This window comes from Bubalus kerabau, chromosome 7 (genome assembly GCF_029407905.1).
Source record: "Bubalus kerabau isolate K-KA32 ecotype Philippines breed swamp buffalo chromosome 7, PCC_UOA_SB_1v2, whole genome shotgun sequence".
In the NCBI taxonomy this organism is placed as follows: domain Eukaryota; kingdom Metazoa; phylum Chordata; class Mammalia; order Artiodactyla; family Bovidae; genus Bubalus; species Bubalus kerabau.
This window is the reverse complement of record NC_073630.1, coordinates 39,708,082-39,734,097: the sequence shown is the minus strand read 5'-3', so window position 1 is coordinate 39,734,097 and position 26,016 is coordinate 39,708,082. Positions and strand designations below refer to the sequence as shown.

The window sequence follows — 26,016 nt, the reverse complement described above, 5'->3', positions numbered from 1 at the left end:
ATATATGCTTATGTGTGATGTGAAAATCACTCAGGTGTGTCCAACTCTTTGCAATCCAATGGAATATACAATCCATGGAATTCTCCAGGCCAGAATACAGGAGTGGGTAGATTCCCCTTCTCCGGGGGATCTTCCCAACCCAGAAATCGAACCCAGGTCTCCTGCATTGCAGGTGGATTCTTTACCAGCTGAGCCATCAGGGAAATACATATATACTTATATTTATATATAAATATTTCTAGAATCTCTAATCTATGTCCTTATTGTTTTTGTCTATTTTGATGCTACTACCATACTGATCTGATTATTGTACCTTTTTAATAAGTCTTAAAGTCAGATGGTATAAGTCCCCAACTTTGTTCTTTTCCAAAGCTGTCTTCATTAGTATACATATTTTGTATTTCCATAAGAATTTTTGAATAGCTAGTCATTTCTAAACAAACAAACTAACTAACTAAACTAACCTAAACTAAAAACACCTTGCTGGGATTTTGATTCAGGCTGCATAAACTCTACAGATGAATCTGGGAAGAAATGACTCAATAGTATTAAGGCTTCCAATTTCTCAGATCTAAAGTTCATCAAATCAGATCCTCAGCTCTAAACCTCTGCTCTCGATGCCTGTTGGTGGAGATGAGTGGGACTCAGAGGTGCTCCTATAGGCTGCAGGGTGCTCCAGAGCAAACAGACTCCTCTGTCATGGACACTGTGCCCCACGTGTCACCTGTGCCCAGCACAGGACATCGAGAGCCATGATGAGCTCTCAGACCTGCCCCACCGTGCCCCCCCCCACCACTGGCAGAGTGGCATACTCCTCTGTGTCTCAGTCTAGACTCAACTTGTAGATCTAGGAGAAAGTGGAGAGGGAACCCTCTCCTTCCTCAGCCCAAAATGATCACCTTAGTTCTTGGCCAATAAAACACTATCCATTTTGATTAATGATAGAAACATCTGTCCCCTTGGATTTTAATGCTAGACTCCATTAAAACAATAGAATCACCAAATTGTCTACACATTTTCTCAGTTCAGTTCAATTCAGCTTAGTCACTCAGTTGTGTTCAACTCTTTGCAACACCATGGACGGCAGCACGCCAGGGCTCCCTGTCTCTCACCAACTCCTGGAGTTTACTCAAACTCATGTGCACTGAGTCGGTGATGCCATCAAACCATTTCATCCTCTGTTGTCCCCTTCTCCTCCTGCCTTCAGTCTTTCCCAGCATCAGGGTCTCTTCCAGTGAGTCAGTTCTTTGAATCCGATGGGCTAAGTATTGGAGTTTCAGCCTCAGCATCATTCCCTCCAAAGAAATCCCAGGGCTGATCTCCTTTAGAATGGACTGTTGGATCTCCTTGCAGTCCAAGGGACTCTCAAGAGTCTTCTCCAACACCACACTTCAAAAGCATCAATTCTTCGCACTCAGCCTTCTTCACAGTCCAACTCTCACATCCATACATGACCACAGGAAAAACCATAGCCTTGACTAGACGGACCTTTGTTGGCAAAGTAATGTCTCTGCTTTTGAATATGCTGTCTAGGTTGATCATAACTTTCCTTCCAAGGAGTAAGCGTCTTTTAATTTCATGGCTGCAGTCACCATCTGCAGTGATTTTGGAGCCCAAAAACATAAAGTCTGACACTGTTTCCACTGTTTCCCCATCTATTTCCCATGAAGTGATGGGACCAGATGCCATGATCTTCGTTTTCTGAATGTTGAGCTTTAAGCCAACTTTTTCACTCTCCTCTTTCACTTTTATCAAGAGGCTTTTGAGTTCCTCTTCACTTTCTGCCATAAGGGTGGTGTCATCTGCATATCTGAGGTTATTGATATTTCTTCCGGCAATCTTGATTCCAGCTTGTGCTTCTTCCAATCCAGCGTTTCTCATGATGTACTCTGCATAGAAGTTAAATAAGCAGGGTGACAATATACAGCCTTGATAGACCAGTCTGTTGTTCCATGTCCAGTTCTAACTGTTACTTCCTGACCTGCATACAGATTTCTCAAGAGGCAGGTCAGGTGGTCTGGTATTCCCATCTCTTTCAAAATTTTCCACAGTTTATTGTGATCCACACAGTCAAACGCTTTGGCATAGTCAATAAAGCAGAAATAGATGTTTCTCTGGAACTCTCTTGCTTTTTCCGTGATCCAGCAGATGTTGCAATTTGATCTCTGGTTCCTCTGCCTTTTCTAAAACCAGCTTGAACATCAGGAAGTTGACGGTTCACGTATTGCTGAAGCCTGGCTTGGATAATTTTGAGCATTACTTTACTAGCATGTGAGATGAGTGCAATTGTGCAGTAGTTTGAGCATTCTTTGGCATTGCCTTTCTTTGGGATTGGAATGAAAACTGACCTTTTCTAGTCCTGTGGCCACTGCTGACTTCTCCAAATTTGCTGGCATATTGAGTGCGGCACTTTCACAACATCATCTTTCAGGATTTGAAATAGCTCAACTGGAATTGCATCACCTCCACTAGCTTTGTTCGTAGTGATGCTTTCTAAGGCCCACTTGACTTCACATTCAAGGATGTCTGGCTCTATGTCAGTGATCACACCATCATCATTATCTGGGTGGTGAAGATCTTTTTTGTACAGTTCTTCTGTGTATTCTTGCCACCTCTTCTTAATATCTTCTGCTTCTGTTAGGTCCATACCATTTCTGTCCTTTATCGAGCCCATCTTTGTATGAAATGTTCCCTTGGTATCTCTAATTTTGTTGAAGAGATCTCTAGTCTTTCCCATTCTGTTGTTTTCCTCTATTTCTTTGCATTGATCGTTGAGGAAGGCTTTCTTATCTCTTCCTGCTATTCTTTGGAACTCTGCATTCAGATGCTTATATCTTTCCTTTTCTCCTTTGCTTTTCGCTTCTCTTCTTTTCACAGCTATTTGTAAGGCCTCCCCAGACAGCCATTTTGCTTTTTTGCATTTCTTTTCCATGGGGATGGTCTTGATCCCTGTCTCCTGTACAATGTCACGAACCTCATTCCATAGTTCATCAGGCACTCTATCTATCACATCTAGGCCCTTAAATCTATTTCTCACTTCCACTGTATAATCATAAGGGATTTGATTTAGGTCATACCTGAATGGTCTAGTGGTTTTCCCTACTTTCTTCAATTTAAGTCTGAATTTGGCAATAAGGAGTTCATGGTCTGAGCCACAGTCAGCTCCTGGTCTTGTTTTTGTTGACTGTGTAGAGCTTCTCCATCTTTGGCTGCAAAGAATATAATCAATCTGATTTCGGTGTTGGCCATCTGGTGATGTCCATGTGTAGAGTCTTCTCTTATGTTGTTGGAAGAGGGTGTTTGCTATGACCAGTGCATTTTCTTGGCAAAACTCTATAGTCTTTGCCCTGCTTCATTCTGTATCCCAAGGCCAAATTTGCCTGTTACTCTAGATGTTTCTTGACTTCCTACTTTTGCATTCCAGTCCCCTATAATGAAAAGGACATCTTTTTGGGGTGTTAGTTCTAAAAGGTCTTGTAGGTCTTCATAGAACCATTCAACTTCAGCTTCTCCAGCATTACTGGTTGGGGCATAGACTTGGATTACTGTGATATTGAAAGGTTTGCCTTGGAAACGAACAGAGATCATTCTGTCGTTTTTGAGATTGCATCCAAGTACTGCATTTCGGACTCTGTTGTTGACCATGATGGCTACTCCATTTCTTCTGAGGGATTCCTGCCCACAGTGTAGATATAATGGTCATCTGAGTTAAATTCACCCATTCCAGTCCATTTTAGTTCGCTGATTCGTAGAATGTCAACATTCACTCTTGCCATCTCCTGTTTGACCACTTCCAATTTGCCTTGATTCATGGACCTGACATTCCAGGTTCCTATGCAATATTACTCTTTATAGCATCGGACCTTGCTTCTATCACCAGTCACATCAATATCACATAATAATCTTTTAATGTTATGAAGACGAGAGTACCTTCCTTATAAGTATTTTGTTACATAAAAATTAGGTTTCTTTCACCTCTTAAGTGCCTGTTCTCCTGTCTTCTTTGCTTATATCAAGAAAAGCAGTGCAATAAAAACAGTGCAATTAAAAGAGTCTTATCTCATTTAATTCATCAGTTGGAAAATCAAATCACCAGGAATGTGGCATGAGTAAGGACCATGCAGTCATCACAACCCAGTTTTCCTCCTACTTTTATAGTAGGTTTTTTTACAGCTTCATTTGCTTTCCTCTCAAACCTTAGTCATTATCAAGAAAATTTATAAGAAATGAAATGATTGAAGGATAAATTTCTGAGGCCTAAAATCTCACAGACTTTGTAAAATCACTGTTTGCCAAATACCAGATTTTCTATGAAGATCTGCTACCTTCCATATAAGTAAAAAAAAAAGGGGGTGGGAATAAGTCATCCTGTCGTTCCTCAGTTTTAAACCTGAAATGACCCCTTAAAAAAAAAAACAGAATAAAAGCCAAACTCTTTTCAAATGGCCTAAAGCACCATCTCCTTCCCCTCTTGACCCTCCCGTCCTACAACTTTCCCCGCTTTCCCTCCGCTCAGCCTTGCGGATTTGGCGGTGTAGTGTCACACTGCCCACTCTGCGGCCAACGCCATAAATGATGTAGAACACTCGGAACAAGATGCTGAGATAGTCAGAAAGCGATTCTACCTAGGAGTGAAAGTGCTGGGTCACATGGTAACTCTAGGTTTAACATTTTTTTCTATCTCTTCTTGAATCAGCTTTGGTGGGTTACATTCTCAACTGGTTTCAGTTGTAAAATTTTTTGTGGGGGTGACATTGCATATTTTATTTAAAAAATAAAATTTCATATAGAGTGACAACATTGTATATATGCTAAGAGCATAGCCTTTGAAGTCAGACTGTCTGGGATTTTTTTGTTTTGTTTTGTTTGTACGTACAGTGTAGAGAATTAAAAATCCAAGAGAAATGAAAACATATATCCAAACAAAAACTTCTACATGAATGTTCATGGCAGAATTATTCATAATAGCTGGAGATGCAAGTAGGAACAGGAGTCTGGTCCCTGGGTCGAGAAAAATCCCCTGGAGAAGGAAATGGCAACCTGCTCCAGTATTCTTATCTGGGAAATCTCATGGACAGAGGAGCCCGGCAGGCTACAGTCCACGGAGTCACAAAAGAGTAGGACACCAGTTAGTGACTAAATAATGACAAAAACAAAACCTAAATGTCCATCAATTGATGGGAGGACAATGGACTATTATTTGGCAATAAAAAGTACTGAAACATACTACAACATGAATGAACTTATAAAATGATTGTCACAAAGGACTACATATCATATGACTCCATTTATATGAAAGGTCCAGAAGAGGCAAATCTATCAGTAGAAATTATGAGTAATAGTCAATTATAGCTCAATAAAGCTTTTATTTTTAAAAAATAATTCCAGAAACACCTTGGTGTCGGGGCTTGATGAACAACTGGACTTTCCTGTTACTGTTATTGTTCGCTAGCCCACCATGGACCCTTCCCCAGCGCCACTTAACGTGGCCTAATTTACTATGCTTCCATGTATTTAACAAGTCCAGATCTTGACCATTTCAGCTTTTTTAAATACAAAGCTTCTTCAAATTGTAGCTTTGGAATTAGACATCTCCAAATTTATTAAGTGACATAAATGCTTCAGTTCAGTTCAGTTCACTCACTCAGTCATGTCCGACTCTTTGCGACCCCATGAATTGTAGCACGCCAGGCCTCCCTGTCCATCACTAACTCCCAGAGTTCACCCAAACTCATGTCCATTGAGTCGGTGATGCCATCCAGCCATCTCATCCTCTGTCATCCCCTTCTCCTCCTGCCCCCAATCCCTCCCAGCATCAGAGTCTTTTCCAATGAGTCAACTCTTTGCATGAGGTGGCCAAAGTACTGGAGTTTCAGCTTTAGCATCAGTCCTTCCAAAGAAATCCCAGGACCGATCTCCTTGCAGTCCAAGGGGCTCTCAAGAGTCTTCTCCAACACCACAGTTCAAAAGCATCAATTCTTCGGTGCTCAGCTTTCTTCACAGTCCAACTCTCACATCCATACATGATGACTGGAAAAACCATAGCCTTGACTAGACGGACCTTTGTTGGCAAAGGAATGTCTCTGCTTTTGAATATGCTATGTAGGTTGGTCATAACTTTCCTTCCAAGGACTTAGAGTATGATAATTCTAACTTTCCAAAGGCCACCTATCAGAACTCTGAGTTGTTCTCAGGAAATTTCTTCTTTCTATGTGGTCTTTTGCAGAGTTGACTCTCTTCCTTCTTTTCCCTTTAAAGTTATAACAGAAAGACCTTAAGAACACAGAACACCAGCACACAGATGTTCCCTGTGACTTCACCTTTCAATTATGATATGGTTACCAGAGTGACCAAGTTAATTACATATGGAACATCAGAGCTGATCTCAGGTAGAAATAGCTCAAGTGAAACCCAGGAGGGCTGGGAATCCAGGCTGACCTTCAGGTCTAGTGAAGGTCAGTGTCTCAACCACAGGAATAAGCTAAGAAGTTAGTCACTTAAGCCATGGGCACTAGGGGCCATGAGAAGGGAAAGGGGACTGAAACCAGAATAGGGAAAAAGATTTGTGATTAGGAACTCCAGTCACTGGTGGACTTGTGTGGTTAATTACTATTTTCGTCATTTGAAAGTTTGAAAGTTTGAAAATATAAAGCAGTAACATGAAAAATGCAGAACCAGTTAATAGAAAATAGTACCTCAGAGTAATATCAAAAAGAAGAGAGTATGTGGTGAAAAGAACTTTGGGATTAGAATCAGAAGGCATGACTTCCAACTGACTCTAAGATTAGTAAGTCATTTCCATTTCCCGAGCCTCAGTTTATTAATCAACAAAATGACTGGGTTGAATTCAGTCCTCACTGAATATTTGGTTGAATATCAATCTCTCTCAAATCCTTCCCAGCTTTAAATAGTTAGGAATGCAAAACTGTCTTAGAACTGAAACCACAAATTGTTTCTTTCTGTTGCCCTGAGCAAGGGGAGAGATCAAATGTACAAATCCAAATTTTGTGGTTTTACAGGAGCTGCAAGCTAACCAAGTCATCACTGTGTTCCCAATTCCAAGTGATTCTTTCCTACATTGTGACATGGCTATGATATGAAAAATTTTATTTTTTTTAATTGCTTTTTCAAGTTGCACTGCTTCAGCTTAGGTAGAGCTTCCTAAACTCCATCAGATATTTCCATCATATTAAGAATATAAGAAATCTAATGTAAAACAATTTTCATTGTAGATTTTTCAAACCTGACCAGTGTGGAACTGGACGTAGGTAGATTCAACCAGGTTAACCACATGTTAACATCTTAACAAAAGAAAAATGGGGAAAGGGACCATTAGTCTTCACTAGGCTGGAACAGCATAAAATGCCTGCCAAACTCATGGAGCATTTCAGCAGAAGCGTCATGCTCATGCAAGTTTTTACCTAAACATATCATCAGTAAAAGGAATTTGTCAAGTCGCTTTCATTTTCTTGTTGCCCAGAAGAAAGTGTATTTTGAGAACAAAACACTGGTCTGGTGGTCCTTTTCTAAGTTTGAGCAAAGTGGTAGCTACACCAAGCCTTGGATTGGCTGAAGGCCTATTTAGCAGTGAGGGTTGCGAGAAAGCAGCCAGATGGCACTGAATTTTAAGGTTACAGAGAGAGGTCAAGCTCCACGTCTCACACAGGTTACCTTTCTCAGCTGTCTCTCATTAACACTGAGTGCTTATACATGGAGCGATCCCTATTTTGGGGTGGAATCAGTCATTCTACTTTACAGACAATGAATATGCAGACATTCTTTGAAGGAATACACAGAAATCTAGCAATCCTAGCTTTGGTGAAGACCCCCCTTCCCATACTTTTAGCTGGGACGTCCTTTCCCCGGTTTCTGCGCCGCGTTGACAGCTGCCTTGGGCGTTGCTTCCTCTGTAGTGCCTCGCGGAGTCAAGTCTCCGTACATGTGCCAGATTCACCTCTAGACTGCAATCTCTTCGAGATCCCGAATCGTGTACCTTCCCATGTCGGCAGTGCAGAACCCAAAATATCCTAGTAAATATTATTATTATAAACATCACTGTTACTAGTGAATGTTATTATGACTCAAGTAATACGTATTGAATGAACAGCTGAACCTGCAACCTGTTGAATGAATGAATGTACCCTCAATACAAACTCCCTCCTTCCTACAGGAATCCACGGTGAAACTGTGGCTCTAATTTAGCCACAGCGTTAATATCTTTGACCTGCTGGAGGGAAACGAACCAACAAACAAAACAGGAAGGGGAGGAAAGAGCAAAAAGAGGAGGACGCTCAGCTAGCGCGCGCGCCGCGCCGGGCGGCTGGAGCCGCCCCCGCCCCGCCCCGCCGGCGTCTGTGCGCGCGCGCCGCCGGGAGCGCGGCCGCTGGTCGGAGCCCGGCCCCGGGGGCGCGCCACCGGGAGAGGCTTTGACGTGGCAGTTCCCAGCCCGGCTGCAACTCGGCGAGCGAGACCAGCCTGCGGGGACGCCGGCGCGGGGCGAGGCGAGGCGCGGCGCGGCGGGAGCAGCGGCCGCCGCGGGAGCAGGGTCACCCGGGCAGCCGGCACTGCGGCCCCAGAGCGCGGGCTCTCGGAGGCCCGGCGGCGAGCGGCCGCCGAGCAGGTAATGCCGCGCCCAGCCTGGCTGCGCTGCGGCGGGACCCTTCCCCAGACACAGTTGTGGGGGTTGCGGTGCCAGGCTGGGGGTGCAGTGGGGCGGTGGCGAAAGACGGGATGCTCACCTGTGGCGGGGCAGCGGAGGAGACCTGCTTTGCTCCTTCAGTCCTTTCGTGTAGTTTAATAGTGGGGGGTGGTGGGGTGGGGGTGGGCGTGGGCATTTTTTACCCGCCCCCGCGCCCGTATCTTTGTGTCTGGGGATGCTGAAACTCCCAGGTTAGGGTCCTCAGTAGCCACGGTATTCCAGCATTACTGCCCGCGGTGTTCTTATCTCCGTATCAACTTAATTTCCCCTTCCTTGGAGGGAGGGAATGCTGGAAATACTCATTTTGTGATAATGGCAAATGTATCCTCAAGCTTCTGGACAGCCTGACAGTGAAACTGATTTGTCCAAATCCCAGCTGGGTCCAGGGTAGGACGTGCATCTGGTGAGAACGGGCGAATGACAGCGGGCTGGGGGTTGTCCTGGGCTTGGAATCCCAGATTTTGAGGCTCGGCCTGCTCGTGCCAAGTGGCTTTCTGCCATGTTGCCGCTTGAAGCTGAGTCAGGTTTCTGTAACTTGGTGCTCCAGTGTGAGGAAGTTTGACGTGGCAGACTGGGTTGAGTGAGAAAGCAAATTCCTTGCCAGGACCAGTTGAAGAGGCACCCGACTTGCTTCCTGCTCTTTGGAGTGAACATCCCTGCCTTTCCTTTCTGTCACTCAGCAACAGGCTGCTGCGTAGGTGTGTTCCTGCTGACTTCCTAAATGCGCTTGGTTGGATGAGCTTGACCCAAGCTCAGGCTGCCACGTCTCTCTCCGCTAAGTGGGAGGAGGGAAGATGTGTTGTCAGTAACACAGTGGACCCAGGGGCCTATCACTCCTCTTTTTTAGATCTCCCCTCCCAAGGAGAATAAAGTGATCTTACAGTATTTTTACTTGAGTTGCTTTCATTTTGGAATCGTATAGTTTAACATGAAATTGAAACCAAATGAATGCAGTTTCCTGAACATGTTTCAAACCTTAGCCGGTTTCACTGACCTTATAGTTTAAAAGATAGCATCGTAAAATAGCAAAAGGAAAAATATTCCAATGCTGGGTAAAGAAAGTGGAAAGAAATTGTAGAACCGTTGTTTTTTTATCTGGAAAGGCCTTAGAAGCTTTATTTTGTAAGAGAGAACTGACGCTCAGAGAGGTTCTTCAGATTATTCTGTGTCACACAGCTAAGAATGAGCAGATGTGTAGTGTAAACCCACTTCTCTTGCTGGGATTCAGAGCTTTTTCTGTTATAATTTTTCTTTTTAAGACTAGTTCTATGAAATGTGTCTTCTTTTATGAAACCTGGAGAAAATGTCAGCTTTAAAAACGTTGATGTTTTGGTTCTGAGTAGAATCAAGATGGATCTATTGTATTTGTGAGCTGTGTGTGTGTGCTTAAACACATGTGCAATTGGACTTTTTCCCCTTCATTCTTTAAATATATATGCATGTATTCTTAGAGGTGTGGTATTTAAATCAGAAAGAAAGTCTGTCGTCTTTGCCTGAGAAACCACTGACAACTCTCAAATAGTTGTAGGCTGCCACTTGGCTTCATCAATATATGACTCATAAAATCAGTCCATTATCAACTTATTTTCTACTGTATCTGTTGGACTTTTTTTCCCCCTTTATCCTAACTGCCTGGTTAAAGTTAGTAATTAGGATAGCACTAAAATGACACAAGTCAGAGCATCCAATTGCAGGCTACTGGCAAGTCTGGTCAGTCAGTGACAGTGACATGTGGTTATTGCCAGTGACACGCTCTATGCTGAAACAGGGCCCTGGAAACAAAAGGCACCAAGATAGTAGATACATTTATGAGAGACTCTCTGTGACACAGTTTAGGCTTACAATGAGAAAGGGATTGGCAGCTGTTATTCAGGATTTAATGCCTGTGCATTTGCCTAGGGCTATGGAAGTGAGTTACTGAATTCCATAGAGCTGTGGTTAGAGCCTTTTTGGGGAAAATAATATTGTTTGATATGAAGCTGTCTCATGTACTTGATAACTGTACCTTTCTTCAGACTATCATAAACATTTATTAACAGTGTTTATATTTTTAATAACATTCAGTGACTCAAACTCTCATGTTGATGTTTTTTCTTTTTCCTTCTGTTACAGGGTTCTTTCATAGAACTGTTCCTTGGAATGATATTTTCAAAATGAGCCAGCAAGGTTATGTGGCTACACCTCCCTATTCTCAGTCCCAGCCTGGAATTGGCCTTTCTCCACCGCATTATGGGCACTATGGGGACCTGTCTCATGCAGGTTCTCCACCAGGTAAGGTGCACTATTGTGACGCGTGTGTGATTATTGAATCTCAAGCTCGGGGACATAAGATATTCTTAAAGAGCAGCTTTGGAAGAGTTGAATGTTAATTATAGACAATGCAGTGGTTTGAGCTTATAGGATTATTTGGAAAAGCCTACCTTATCACTTTGGTTTTTGCATAGAGGTTTATTTTTTAAATATAGATGAAAACAAAGACACTTCCTGAGTGTCTTGTTTTTACTGTTAGACTTGCTCTTATTATTAACCAGTAGTGTGAGGTTATTACAAACACTAAAACCCCCACAAATTATATATACATACACATATATTTGTGTATATATATATGTATATACACTATATACTAAATATATGTATGTTAAATATATACATATACTAATATTGGAAAAATCTCATTAGATTTGTATGCTGAAGTTTATTCAGTGATGATAATAATAAGAAAAACATGGCCTTGCTTCAAAATCATTATTGAATAATATTGGTTGCCCTAAAATTTGGTACCCAGCAAGGAATCTTGGTTTTTGGAGCAGAGGTGGGAGAAGGAGTCATGGAGTGGGACTCCTGTTGCTCTGATGGCAGCTGACATGATAAGATCACCTCCCATTTTCAAGGGGCTGCCCTGAGGGGCCAAGTTTCAGGGTTGGCAGGGAGGCTAATAATAGCTTGTTTCAGTGCTGATTACCCCAGATTCCCTAAAAATATTTGTGAAAGACAGTTCTTGGGACTGGCTGTGTATAAATAATTGAGTATCTCTGGAGGTTTGCTAGGACTGACTCAGGGATATAGGATCCAGGCCTTGCTGGGTAGCTTGTGTGGAGTGCAGAGTCAGCCAGGGGTGAGGAAAGCCTCTAGGGAGGCTTGATGGTAGCAGCCACGCACAGTTGCAGCAGAAGATGCTGTGAGACTGAATTTCCTGTGGGAAGTCGCTCTTCTGACTTAGTCTGGGTTTTAAAAACCTCCAGATGAGGCATCGTCATCTTGTCTAGGTTCAGTCCTCCCCATAACATTTCTTGATCTGGGTCCTGTAGGAACCATTTAACCCATCTTTCTCCAATTTCTTTTCTGTCTGGTGGTTCATTCCCCCTCAGCATTTATATATAATTATCATTATGCATTGCTTTTTTTTTTTTTTGAGTGCTTATCATGTATCATAAACTGGCCCTAAAAGAATTATGTGTATAATTTTATTTAACCCTCATTCAATGCTGTTCAGTAGATTATTAGCCCTGTTTTGCAGCTATGAAAACTGGATGTCTGAAATACCATGATTTATCCAAGGTACAGAGCTGGTGGTGTAACTGGGATTCACACCGCAGTCCCTTGAGAAAACACAGGCAGCAAACTTGAATAGACACCTAAGTAAAACATTCAGTGTTACTCACTTTTCCTCCTGCTCTTCACAGCCATCTCTTAAGTGCTCAGTCCACTCCCTCATGCCCCATCCTTGCCTCGCAGCCCTCCATGGCTCAGTGTATTCTCTGCTCCATAGCCTGGGCCCCGTCCACCCTTCCCCTTCTCCCACTAGGGTTGTTGGTGACCTCCTGTTACCAAAGGCAGTAGACACTGCCTTGTGCTCTTGAATTTGACACCGTTTACTGCTTTTGTTTGTACAAAACTCTTTTCTCCTTTGGTTTCAATGACTCTGTCCTTTGAGTTTTCTTGGTGGCTTTCTGGACAGCTCCTCTAAGGGGGTTCCCACTTCCCCACATGACCCTTAAGTGGTGCTGATTCTGCTTCTTTGTTCTGGCTTCACCCTTATTTCCCTCTCACTCTGTAGATTTTTCCCTTAACTCTGTTATTCCATATGAAGGGTTAGTCTCTCAGATCTTTTCCTCCAGCCCAGATGACTTTCTTAAGGTCCAGATCTGTATTTTCAGTTGGCAACCTGTTTAGGTGGGCATATTAAACTCATCATGTCCAAAATAACTTAGTATATTTTTTCACAAAGCATGTTTTTTCTGACATTCCATACTCACCGAGCAGCTATCATTCATTCAGCTATCTAAATTAGAACTTGTCACTGTTTGAAAAAATCTCTCCTTTTACCTTCTATAATCCAAATTCTTTTGGGGGTGATTGTAAATCTTTTCTTCCTGCTTCCTCCTTTCTACCCAGTAGTCACTATTCTTGCTCCAGCCATTCACCTCTCACCTGGATGACTAACGTCTTCTAACCACATCTTTCCAGCCTTTCTCCAAACAGTCCAGTCCTGTGTTTCGTTCATTCAGTTGCTCCCTCGTGTCCGACTCTTTGAGAAACCACGGGCTGCAGCACGCCAGGCCTCCCTGTCCATCACCAACTCCTGGAGCTTGTTCAAACTCATTCATGTCCACTGAGTCAGTGAAGCCATCCAACCATCTCATCCTCTGTCTTCCCCTTCTACTCCTGCCTTCAATCTTTCCCAGCTTCAGGGTCTTTTCCAATGAGTCAGTTCTTCACATCAGGTGGCCAAAGTATGGGAGTTTCAGCTTCAGCATTAGTCCTTCCAATGAAAATTCAAGACTGATTTTCTTTACAATTGACTGGTTTGATTTTCTGGCAGTCCAAGGGACTCTCAAGAGTCTTCTCCAACACCACAGTTCAAAATGATCAATTCTTCGGTTCTCAGCTTTCTTTATGGTCCAACTCTCACATCCATATGACTACTGGAAAAACCATAGCTTTGACTAGGCAGACCTTTGTTGGCAAAGTAATGTCTCTGTTTTTTAATATGCTGTCTAGGTTGGTCGTAGCTTTTCTTCCAAGGAGCAAGCATCTTTTAATTTCATGGCTGCAGTCACCATCTGCAGTGATTTTGGAGCCTCAAAAAATAAAGTCTGTCACTGTTTCCCCATCTATTTGCCATGAAGTAATGGGACCGGATGCCATGATCTTCGTTTTCTGAATGTTGAGTTTTAAGCCAGCTTGTTCACTCTCCTCTTTCACTTTCGTCAAGAGGCTCTTCATTTCCTCTTCCCTTTATGCCATAAGGGAGGTGTCATCTGCATATCTGAGATTTTTGATATTTCTCCTGGCAATCTTGATTCCAGCTTGTGATTCATCCAACCTGGCATTTTACATGATGTACTCTGCATATAAGTTAAATAAGCAGGGTGACAATATACAGCCTTGACGTACTCCTTTTCTAATTTGGAACCAGTCTGTTGTTCCTTGTCCGGTTCTAACTGTCGCTTCTTGACCTGCATTTAGGTTTCTCAGGAGGCAGGTCAGGTGGTCTGTGTTGGAGGGACTTTTATAGCCTGCAAATCTAATTCTGACTTTATTCTGCTTCAGGCCTTTCTGGCACCTCCAGAAGCTGGTCTGTGCCTCTGGTCAGGGCCTCCAGCCCGTCTCCCCACAGGGTGTGCCCTACCCTCCTCCTCCAGACTCAGTTCACCTGTGGGGCTTGCTGACGTTTCTGACCACTTCCCGTTCTTCCTCAAGCTCATTCATAAACCTTCTCCTCCTGTGTTCTCCAACCCCTGTGTGGCTTTGCTGCCAGTTACCGCACTGTGTGTCACAGATGTGCCTGAACAGTTCAAAAGGTCCTCACTCAGCGTTCGTTCAACAAATGAGTGTACGACCGGCTGCTGCATTCATCAGCCAAGTACTCAGGAGTTCACCAGTGCTAAAGCACCATTTTGTTGAAGTAGATCCTTCATGCTTTAATTTAAACCTCTTTCTCCTTATCAGTTCTCAGATACCAGGCTATCAGACTCTCTCTTTATACATACCCTTCTGTAAATTGTGGCATATTTGTTTAATGACTTAAAACTGGCAATAAATTACCCTAGCCTATCTTTCTCTGTGCTGAATGACCTTAGATCTCTTAGTCTTCAGTCATCACATACTTTCTTTTCTAGTCTTTTGGTGTACCTTTTTTTTTCCTGTGACAGACTCAGAGAACTTAGCTGTAGTTCCTTGAACTGTCTGTTCTACCGTAGATCTGGCCAGTGCCAAGTCTTGGCTTCTATTTTACATACCATACTGTCCTTTGTGCCTATTATGTGATGCTAGTGCTATGCAGTGACAATGTAGCAGGTTTATTGGGTGAGCAAAATACCTGTGGCGATGCAGCAATGAATAAAACGAACCCAAGCTCCGTCCTGATAGCACAGGCTTGTCTAGTGGGACGTGCATGAAGGAAATGGATGGTGACAATGCAGGGGAAACACCGTTTTGAGGAAGTAGAGGGTGGAATGGAAGCTCATAGCAGGGGCACCTAACCAAGGCTTGCAGGCGAACGGAATCTTCCTGGAAGGAAGGACCTGAAAGATGAGTGAGGGTCGGCCAGATAGGGAGGCAGGTCACTGGGGTTGGAGAGGTGGCACCTTTGAGGACGTGCAAGGGGTTCGCCGTGGCTCTAAGGACAGTAGGGTGCAGCGAAGCATCTTAAGCGGGGAAGGGTCACGTATATTGTTTAGTTATATTCCACATTAGAAAGAGTGTGAGGAGGGAATCAGTGGGCACGCTGCTTTCTGGAGCACAGTTTCGGGTCCTCAGCACTGTTGACGTTTGGGGCCAGCTAATTCTTCGGTGTGGGAGGCCGTGCTGTGCATCCTAGGGCCTTTAGCAGCATCCTTGGCTTCTATGGATCATCATATAGCAGCGCTCCCCCTTCTACTCCCACCCCTGGCCCCAAGCCATCGCAACCGAAAATCTTAGACCTTACCAAGTGTCCCTTCAGGAGCAGCATCACCCTTGGTGGAGGACCACTTGTCTAGAAGCTGAGCAGCAGGAACTGTTGATGTCCTGGAACCAGGGGCTGTGGTGAGGCTTCTAGTAAATAGTGAACTTTTGTAGGAATAGCACCAGCCACAGCACCTTAGAGACGAGTCATTATGGTTCTGCCCGTATAATAGGGACTTTGTTTATTTTAGATAAACTTCTTTCTTTCGCAAATGGTTTTTAATTTTGGTTTCAGTTCGTCAGATCCAGGGCCAAATCCAAGATACGCTTTTCTGGGATGTGGTCTTGGTCAGAGGTCAGTCTAGCAGAAAGACATTTGTGAAAGGGTATCAGGAAGCGAAGAGAATAGTAGAGTCAGAGAACCAGGCTTGGGACTCTGCGGTCACGGAGCCGACATCCAGTAAGCGTTCTTTCTACCCGGGAGCCGTCACTAGAGCACGCGGCAGCCCAGCCTGTAAGGAGTCTAGGAAACGGAGACTCCATCTTTCCAGCTCAGGACCACATGTAAAGGCAAGCCAGAAAGGAATTAGAATTGGTATTGCATAAGCTAGTCTGTAAAATATGTCATTGCATTAAAGGCCAGTTTATGATTTTAGATATTTTTCTTTGGACATTGTTGTTGTTCAGTCACTCAGTCGTGTCTGACTCTTTGCAACCCCATGGACTGCAGCACGTCAGGCTTCCCTGTCCTTCACTGTCTCCCAGAGCTTGCTCAAACTCATGTCCATTGAGTCAGTGATGCTATCTAACCATCTAATCCTCTGCCACCCCCTTCTCCTCTTGCCCTCAATCTTTTCCAGCATCAGGGTCTTTTCCAGAGAGCTGGCTTTTTGCATCAGGTAGGCAAAGTATTGGAGCTTCAGCTTCAATCCTTCCGGGCAATATTCAGGACCAATTTCCTTTAGGATTGACTGGTTTCATCTCTTTGCTGTCCAAGGGACTCTCAAGAGTCTTCTCCACAATTTGAAAGCATCAGTTCTTTGGTGCTCAGCCGTCTTTATGGTCCAACTCTCACATCCATGCATGACTACTGGAAATACCATAGCTTTGACTAGGCAGACCTTTGTTGGCATAGTAATGTCTCTGCTTTTTAATGTGCTGTCTAGGTTAGTCATAGCTTTTCTTCCAAGGAGCAAACATCTTTTAATTTCATGGCTGCAGTCACCATCTGCAGTGATTTTGGAGCCCAAGAAAATAAAGTCTGTCACTGTTTCCACTTTCTCTCCATCCAGTTGCCACGAAGTGATGGGACCGGATGCCATGATCTTAGTTTTTTGAATGTTGAGTCTTAAGTAAGATTTTTTCACTTTCTTCTTTCACCGTCATCAAGTGGGCATAAGCATAGTTAGATCTTTCTCATGGTATGGTTTTGCTTTCCTATTAAGGTTCTCATACTGAAATTCTCATAACGTGATTCCTCTTTACCTCTGATCAGTTATGAAAATGCCAGGTATGTGACCAAAGACTATGACTGTGCAGATAACAGTGATACTGGTTTCCTTTGCCCCGAGAATAGAGTCCAAATGGTGCCTGGGACTTTGTAGTCTGACCCCAGCCAACCTGGACAGCCTCTGCTCCGGCCACTTCCCCACCGTCTGTCAACACTTCGCCTTTTGCCTGATCACACCCAGCTCTCTCAGATCTTTAGTTAAGCTTTGCCTCCTGCCTGGAACCCCCTGTCCTATCTCTGTGCTAAGACTGCTCCAGCCCGTTCAGAATTCACCACGAGCAGGCCTTCCTCTCTAAACTTCTCTTGATTCCCATAGGAGGTGTTAGGTAGTTCCTCTGCATTTTACACTTGTCACCAGGGGCTGTAACTGTTTGTTTACATATTTGTCTGTTCCCTAAGAGCTCTAAGTGCCTCAAAGGCACACTGAATGTATGTTGAACAAGAATGAATTTGAATCATTGCTACAGAGTTGATTTCCAAAAATAAAAGGGAAAGAATCTTTTAGTAAGATTTGTGTGAGACATTTCTGCTTGAGTGTGTAAGAACTGTTTTTGGTTTGGTTTGGTTTTTAGAAACAGGTTTATAAATATATGCGTCTCATGTACACATGAAAATACCAGGGCGTAACTCCGAGAACTAGTTTTTGATGCTGTATGAGAGCTGCTGATGAAACTGCTGTTTGTATACCTATTTAAGGAATGAGAATATCTTTGGATTCTTGCAGTGCCTTTAATTATTACTGCATTAGTGCTAGTATTGTAGATTTTCTATTTTTGTCCAAAATAATGTTTTAAGAATGAAAATACAAGAGTGCATATAATTATGATATATGTATCTTGTTAGACTATATTGATAAATATTTGGAAAAAAGGGGACAAAGGGTATGACCAGGGTGAAGAAACTAAGATTTCTTGGGAGATTCCCTTTATATATCTGGCATTGTTCTGGATGCTCCTATGCCCATTACCTAGTTTAATTCTCAGAATGATCCACAGAGACAGGGGACAGTGTTGCCATGGTACGGTGTCAAAAGTTTAGATTCTGAAAGAAAAAAGTATCTTTTTAGGGTCACAGGTGTTTAGTGATACAGGAAGAATGCAGACTCCAGTCTGTGTGGCTGTGAGTCTCATGTTTTTCTAACTCTGCTGGATTTGAGGTATAAACCATATGTAAAAATAAGAATAATATTTGTTGTTTTTGTTCTTGGTATATGGAAAATGGCTAAAAAAAACTGACGGTAAAGTTAATATAAATTTTTTCTTAAGTTTGAGGAAATCAGTTTTAAGAAAAGAAACCTTTGTATAAGTTTCACTAATATTATTCATGACTACTGCTACTTCACTGGCTATGTTTCATTCTGGATTACCCTGGCATCTGAGAGCATGCCCTTCAGAGGGTTATTATGACCACATAAGAAATTCTTCCTGGGCCACTGTAGGGTCATCCAATCACTTTGCTTACTCTCTAAGGGAATAAACTTTCTCGGAAGATGAAAGAAGAAAGGAAATGTTGAGTATGAAATACCATTGTGAGGTCAAATGGAAGAGTTCACAGAAGGCAGCCAGGAGGTCACTGGTGACCGTGCCAGAGAGGAGAATGGGGTCAAAAGTAAAGTGAGTGAGAGAAAGAAAACTTGTGGTTACCAGGGAGCAGAGCAGAGGCGGGGTAAACTGGGGGATTGGGACTAACATATACACTCTGCTGCTGCTGCTGCTGCTAAGTCACTTCAGTCGTGTCCGACTCTGTGCGACCCTATAGACAGCAGCCCACCAAGCTCCCCCATCCCTGGGATTCTCCAGGCAAGAACACTGGAGTGGTTGCCATTTCCTTCTCCAATGCATGAAAGTGGAAAGTGAAAGTGAAGTTGTTCAGTCATGCCCGACTCTTAGCGACCCCATGGACTGCAGCCCGCCAGGCTTCTCCGTCCATGGGATTTTCCAGGCAAGAGTACTGGAGTGGGGTGCCATCGCCTTCTCTGCATATACACTCTACTATATATAAAATAGGTGACTAATAAGGATCTACTCTATAGCACAGGGAACTCTACTGTATTCGGTAATGGTCTATATGGGGAAAGTACCTAAAAAAAGAGTGGGTGTATGTATAGTAACCGATTCACTTTGCTGTGCTGTTGAAACTAACACAACATAGTAAACCAACTATACTCCAATAAAAATTAGAAGAAGAAAAGTTGAATGGTCTGGAGCAAAAGCAAGCAGAATGGAAGTAGGGACAAACACATAGAAGAAATGTACTTTTTCTCTTTTTTCTTTGCTGAAGTCTGAAAGGGGTGTCACAGGTAATCATGTCTGAACCTTTCCTTCTACAGTGAGGGAAAACTGAGGCCCACAGAGGTAAACTTCTTGCCCAGCCTGGCTGGATGGGGCATCACACTGCTCTAACCCAAGCTCAGTGATTTTTCTCCTTTACCACCATTTCTCTGTAAGAAGGAGAGAAAAAATGTTTGAGAACAGTTTTAAAAAGAAACTTTTAAAGATCTCTGTTGCAGAAGAGGTGCTTGTAAGTTAAAACGGGCACTGCTGGGAGCATCTTCATCACGTGTGGTCTCGTAGTTTGTATGAGAAACTGAGATGACTTGAGCAGGCCCTCAGCTGCTTGTCACCCAGCCCGTGGGAATCCTGGAAAAATGATTAACTCTGAGGTCTGTGCTCTGGATCCGTGGGAGAAACAGATGCCCTTCTCCATTCACTTTCCTCATGCTGTAAGTCAGGCATTTTCAGAGGTCCTTTCCCCCTGTAGTTAGAATTACTACGCTTTGCAAGGCCTCATACTGTTTTTCTCCCCCGATTTGCAGTCTGATACCCAGTGGGCGCATTTCACTGTGTACTCGGGCAGTCTTTATGCGATGGTGCATTTCTATCAGGGTGCCTCTCTACCAGACACAAAGATTTGCTTCTGTTTTAGTTTCTGGTTAAAGTGGTGTCCACACCCCTGTCACTGTGGCGGTCAGTGATGCCGCAGCCTGGCATGGGTGAGTCTGTGCTGGCGAAAGCAAGTGTGAAGGAGACCCTGTCCTAACCCGTTCTGCCCCTCCTGCTTTCCATTTTTGACCTGTTACCTTTGTGTCCTCTCTCCCTGCACGTTCACACTCTTCTAAGCTCCTGTCCTTCCCTTGCAGGCATGATAAAGCCGGCGGGGCCTCTGGGGGCTGCTCCCCCTGGGGGGATGTTGCCCCAGGGCCATCCGCCTCCTGGACTCCATCAGTTTGGCCAGAATGGAGCGCATGCGCAAGGTCCTCCTCCACAAAGGTGAGCTAGAGGCTAACCCCCATCTGTGTAATCTACTGAGATTGTCTCACAGGTCCCTTTTGGACGTGCAGGTTTGTCGATTGAAACTTTGACCTCTTGATGCCTCGAAAGGATCTATCGGAAAATGGTCAGGAAACAAAGCATTTAAAAAAGTTAGGACATTGAAATGCCAGTGCCAATAAATAAAATACCAATACTGTTAAAAAAAAATAATGAAAATGACTTGTGTCAGTAGCTTTTAGTTTGGAATTGTATTCATCTTGCGTGTATGGGTGCTCAGTTGCTAAGCTGTGTCCGACTCTGCAACCCCACGGACTCTATCCACCAGTCTCCTCAGTCCATGGGATTTCTCAGGCAAGAATACTGGAGTGGATTGCAATTTCCTTCTCCAGGGGATCTTCCCAATCCAGGGACTGAACCCACGTCTCCTGCGTTGGCAGGTCGGTTCTTTACCACTGAGCCACCAGGGAAGCCCATGTTCATCTTAGTGCTTTGTATTAATCTCTAATTCCTTCAGATGTCTGTGCTTTATATTCTCCAGTGGAATTTTAAATCATCTGTTCCGTTAAATCCTTTACAGAACTGAGTTCAATGCCAGTAGGTACTGAATAAATACTTAAAAAAAATTAAATCAGATCGCGGCCAGTGGTGAGGACTGTGGATTTGATGTGGAAGGCACACAGATGCCAGTGAAGGACTCTTGAAAGGCAGGGCGATACTAAAAACAACCCAGGAAATCAATCTGTGTTTATAAATTAAGGAAGGGAGAAGTGGGAGGCAGGCCCGGAGAAGCCAGGGTGTGGGATGTGGGACATGCTGGGAGCCCTGCAGCCCCTTGGGACTGTGCCCTGCGGGGGGAACCCACCTCATACCTTCCCGGCTGGAATCCCATTGCCGTGTGTCCTGTGAGCTGTTGCTGTTGAGAATCCCAGTGCTAAGTGGTAGACAGTCTTTACTTTGGCATTTGTCCAAGGATTACCCAGAGGCTGTGTTTCCCAGGTCCCTTCCCTAGGTTGTCAGGCTGCAGGGTTGGGGCTAGGGGGGGAGTGGGCCCTCTGGAGGGCTCTGGACCCTGCCGATGGTGAGGCCCTTGGGTTACCCTTTCAAGGAGACCCTAGTCCCTGTTGATGGGGAAACCCCCTCTGGCACATTTTAAATCATCACTGACAGGGCATTTGTGAGGCTGTCATTTCCTGGTTCTTGTTCTGATAACATTTTCCATTGAAACGGTAGCTCTGAGATGCAGGGAAGGTTATTGTAGGGATCACTGGATGAGTGAGTCTAAGAAATTTGGTTTCCATGGGATTGCGCTTTGAACACGGAGCATGAAGTCCAAGGCCCCAGTTCAGGACATGCCCCTCGGGCCCCTCGTCTCAACAGTTGTAGCAGTGGGGCCTGCGGGGAGGACGCAAAGGTTGAACCCAGACGCTACCTCTGGTTCATTACCCTTGTGATGTTGGTGACGTTCCTAGGCCTCTAGAGCTCATTTTCCTCACTTGTAAAATGAAGAAATAGAATTCTCAGTCCTGAATATAGGTGAGACGTTCTGGAGAAGTACATTGTTGTGAACTGTCAGGCAGGTCAGATTATTTTTTTAAAGAAATGCAAAAATAGAACAGCCACTTTGAAGTTAAAATTTGAGTCACCAGAAATAGCCTAGATTGCTTTGAACTTTTTGCTTATTTCCACTTGTTTTGCTTGAATTAGGTTGCTTGTGTGTGTGTGTGTGGTAGTCACTCAGTCGTGTCCGACACTTTGCAACCCCGTGGACTGTAGCCCCCCGGGCTCCTCTGTCCATGGAATTCTCCAGGCAAGAATGCTGGAGTGGGTTGCCGTTCTTCTCCCCAGGGGATCCTTCCAACCCAGGGACTGGGCCTGGTCTCCTTTGGGCCACTAGGGAAGCCCAGGTAAATCATGGACTTGGCCATCAGAACCATCTTGGCTGTGTGGCTGTGCGCTCTGCACGGCATCTGCCACCGTGATGAGTAGCAGAGACAGTAGGGTCGGGCGTGTGTGATACTCGTGGCTCAGGCAGTTCTGGCTGGACAAGTTGCTCTGCCTCTGTGTGCCTTGGTCTCCTCATCACAGGTGTAGCAGTAAAGATGTGCTGGTGAGGATTTTGGTCATTAATCCATGCAGAGAACCTCGCACTGTGCACAGCGCCCGTGAAAGGCAGTGTGCATTAGCCGTTATCGACACCAGCTCACTGGACTTGGAAAGTCTCTGGTCTGTTGCTTGCCCTGCCTGCTAGCTCAGTGTAGCTACCTATCACAGCTCAGTTGAGGAATCTGCCTGTATTGTGATTCCTAGGGAGACACTGACAGATTTTGCCCCATCTCTTTCTCCTCCTGTACTGTTCAATTGCTTCAGCTTAAACTGACAGTGGGGAAAGATGGGGGTAAGGGATAGTTAGGGAGCTTGGGATTGACATGTATGCACTGCTGTACATGGATAACCAAAGAAGGGCCTACTGTATACCACAGGAAACTCTGCTCAGTGTTATGTGACAGCCTGGACAGGGGAGTAGTCTGGGGGAGAAGGGGTACATGTTTATGTATGGCTGAGTCCCTTTGCTGTTCACCTGAAACTATCACAACTTTGTTAATCAGCTATACCCTAACACAAACTAAAAAGTTAAAAAAAAGGAGAGATCTGGTGTTCAGGCTGAGCCTCTGTGTTGAGACTCCCTAGCCTCAGAGGATGCATTTCTGTGTCTGCAGTTCAGTGCAGGGTAAAGGGCCCAGTGACTGTGCTGGTGAGTCATTCCAGCCTAATGACAGGGGTTGTCAGAGAGCAAAGGTCACACGTGGCCTTTTTGTGATGATCATAGTACTTCAAGGAGTCATTTGTCCTGAGAGGACCCATCCTAGAAGTCTTTTCATTTTTTACCACATCTAAACTGTTGAATAAAGACATGATCAATTCAGTCATTATGCTGACTTAGATTTTAAAATTATAATTTTTATTTTTAAATATTGCTATTTCAAAGTTTCCTAAAACTTAAAAATCATACCTAGTCATTTAGCTTTTTTATCTTGGCTGAGGCAAAATAAATGTCTTAAAATTGTAAATGGTACTAAAGTTCTCTACAGTGTGTTACTGCTGGGTGGGATTAATTTCTTATATAAAATCTATAACCTAAAGTTCCATTTTTTAATTATTAAGGGAAAATTTAATTGTAAGTGTTCTGTTTTGACCCAAGAAATGGGAAATTACATGAGAGGGAAGGTGGGAAAGAGACTTGTCTTCCCAAATTGAAGCTATTACTAGGGTGAATCTACCAAGAAATTGGTTTCAATGGAAAAGCAGAAAACAAGAAAAATAAGAGGAACACATAGTTGTTTTCTCTTTCTTTTTTGTGTGTATGTGTAAAGCAATGATGGTTTGGCAGAGCTTTTATTTTATTCATTGGGCTTAGTATTTAAAAATCTAGATTTTGTATCTATCTAATCTTGAAAAATTTGGTACCTTATCTCCAGATTCTAACAAACTTCAGCATGTCACGCACTTCTTAGGCAATTTGTTGTTAACTTGAAGATGAAAAGTGTTTGAGGTTGAGCAGACCACAGACAGCTGAGTCATCTCTTGAGAGGTTTGGGGTGAAACCGAGGCTCAGTTCTGATATTTTATTAATCCTCAGGTTATAATCCTTTATGGTCCTTTTTGATTACCTCTTCTGACAGTCAATGAAACAATTAATTAAAATATGTAATTGGAGCTTTTCTATTCTAATTTTCATTATAATTGTGTTAAATCTATAGATTTAACTTGAAAAGGATTGATATCTTAATAACTTTGAATCTTTTGATTCATAAACAAGTATATTCCTCTATTTAAGTCTAGTTTAATTTCTCTTAGCAATAATTTATATCTTCTCATATAGAGGTTTTGCACTTATTTTGTTAAATTCATTCCCAATATTGTATGTTTTTCAATGGTATTATAAATGGTGTATTTTAAACTTTCACTTCCTCATTTGTTGCTAGTATATAGAAATAGAATTCATTTTTGCAAAAAAAAAAAAAAGTGTTTCTTAACCAAGAAACATGTTGAATGGAGTAATCAATGAGAAATACTTAAATCTGTATGATTTTTAATTCTAACCTCATTGTATTTAGAGCAGGAAAGGGACCATTCCATTTTTATGGATTGAAAACTAAGAGCTACAAGGAATTACATGGCTTGTCCCAGTTCACACAGCAAGCCTTTAGGTTAGGAATCAAGGGCCTGGATTCTCACCTAAGCTCTGAGATCCACATGGCCTTGAATAAACTAATTTTGAAAAGTAATGAAACTTGAAAAATATTAAACCACTTTGTATGTTTAAGATGTTTTGTTAATCTTTTCATATGTATGTCAGAGCTTTTAAAAATATGTTTATTAAAAAGTTATTTAATCAAAGTTATCCTTTCAATACTATTTTATTTTTACTTTTATGTTGATAATATTGCTTGACTGATTCATGTTGACATATGGCAAAACCACCACAATATTGTAATCATCCTCCAATTAAAATTGATTAATTTAAAAAATCCAATCTGTTAAGAGTTAGGTTGGTCAGAAAAAAAATTTGTGAATTTCTGATGCCTAACTCCTAGGATATGTATTAGGCAGTGAATGATAAGTTGGCATTTATGGGTCAAAAAGTAATAGCTAATGGTTGTTCAGTCTCTCATTCTGTATTTTAAATCTTTAACCTTTTGTTCTGAAATACTTGAGGGTGCTTGTCCTACTTCTATTTGAAACGTATTTCATCCTATCTGTACTATCTCTTTAAAAGTGATTCACAGGATTTTATATTTAAGAAATATTGTTAACATCTATGAAATATTTCTGAACATGTTAGGGAAATGTCTTTTCTCGAAAGAGTGAATAATACTGCCCACCTTCTCTGGTTAGCCCAAAGCCTGTTGCTGGACCTCACTCTAGTCACTAACATGTTCTGTAGCATACGCACATTCTGCCTGTGTGCAGATGGTTCCTGTTATCTATGAAACCCCATGAATGAGTTTTCAGAAAAAGACAAAGAGCATAATTTTTTGAAAAAAATGAAATGATTTCTTTTTATGAAGCAATGGATTTACAAAGCATATCTTTCACACAGTTCTCAAAAACTTAATTCTAAGTGATCATAAAGTTACAGTCAACAAACAAAGCATTTTAGTTTTCTTGGTTTCTGTCCTATTGATCATTAGCCCTAGTATAGATGATTTCTGATGGACTCAGCTTCCTAAATTGATTTCCAAAACTTGTTAAGTGATTACCATTAGAATTTTTTTTTTTTGGCCATGTGTCTTGCTATCTTTAGCATGTGAACATAAATATGGGATGGTGCTACACGATTGATTTTGAGCTCATGTCGAGGGTAAAGATGTATCATATAGTATCAGTCGTTTTCCTCGTGCCCACTAGACGGGCTGATTGAACTTTGAAGTTGTTGTATGTCATCTGCATGCGACATTAACACGCCTTTTCTCTCTCAGATTTCCTGGCCCTCCACCTGTCAACAGCGCGGCCCCCGCCTACCCACCATACTCGCCCTCAACACAGTCGTCATATCCAGGTCCAGGGTCCACTTCGTCCGTCGCCCAGCTGGGCAGTCAGCTCAATGCTATGCACATTAACAGCTATGGTAACAATTTCATTTTTCA

The 26,016-nt window shown here is 42.9% G+C and overlaps 1 protein-coding gene across 4 annotated transcripts in view; it reads left to right on the top strand.

Annotated features, from left to right (window-relative positions):
- The first annotated feature begins 8,415 nt into the window (after positions 1-8,415).
- Positions 8,416-26,016, top strand: part of SEC24D (SEC24 homolog D, COPII coat complex component) — a 115,479-nt gene continuing 97,878 nt past the window's right edge. The window contains exons 1-4 of one of the 4 annotated variants that reach the window (XM_055588042.1): positions 8,416-8,620; positions 10,811-10,969; positions 20,236-20,365; positions 25,849-25,997. In XM_055588042.1, coding sequence (XP_055444017.1) covers positions 10,852-10,969; positions 20,236-20,365; positions 25,849-25,997 — 397 coding nt within the window. In that variant the 5' untranslated portion in view covers positions 8,416-8,620; positions 10,811-10,851. The remainder of the gene's footprint in view (positions 8,621-10,810; positions 10,970-20,235; positions 20,366-25,848; positions 25,998-26,016) is intronic. The other 3 variants (XM_055588043.1, XM_055588044.1, XM_055588045.1) reach the window with 3 other exon arrangements.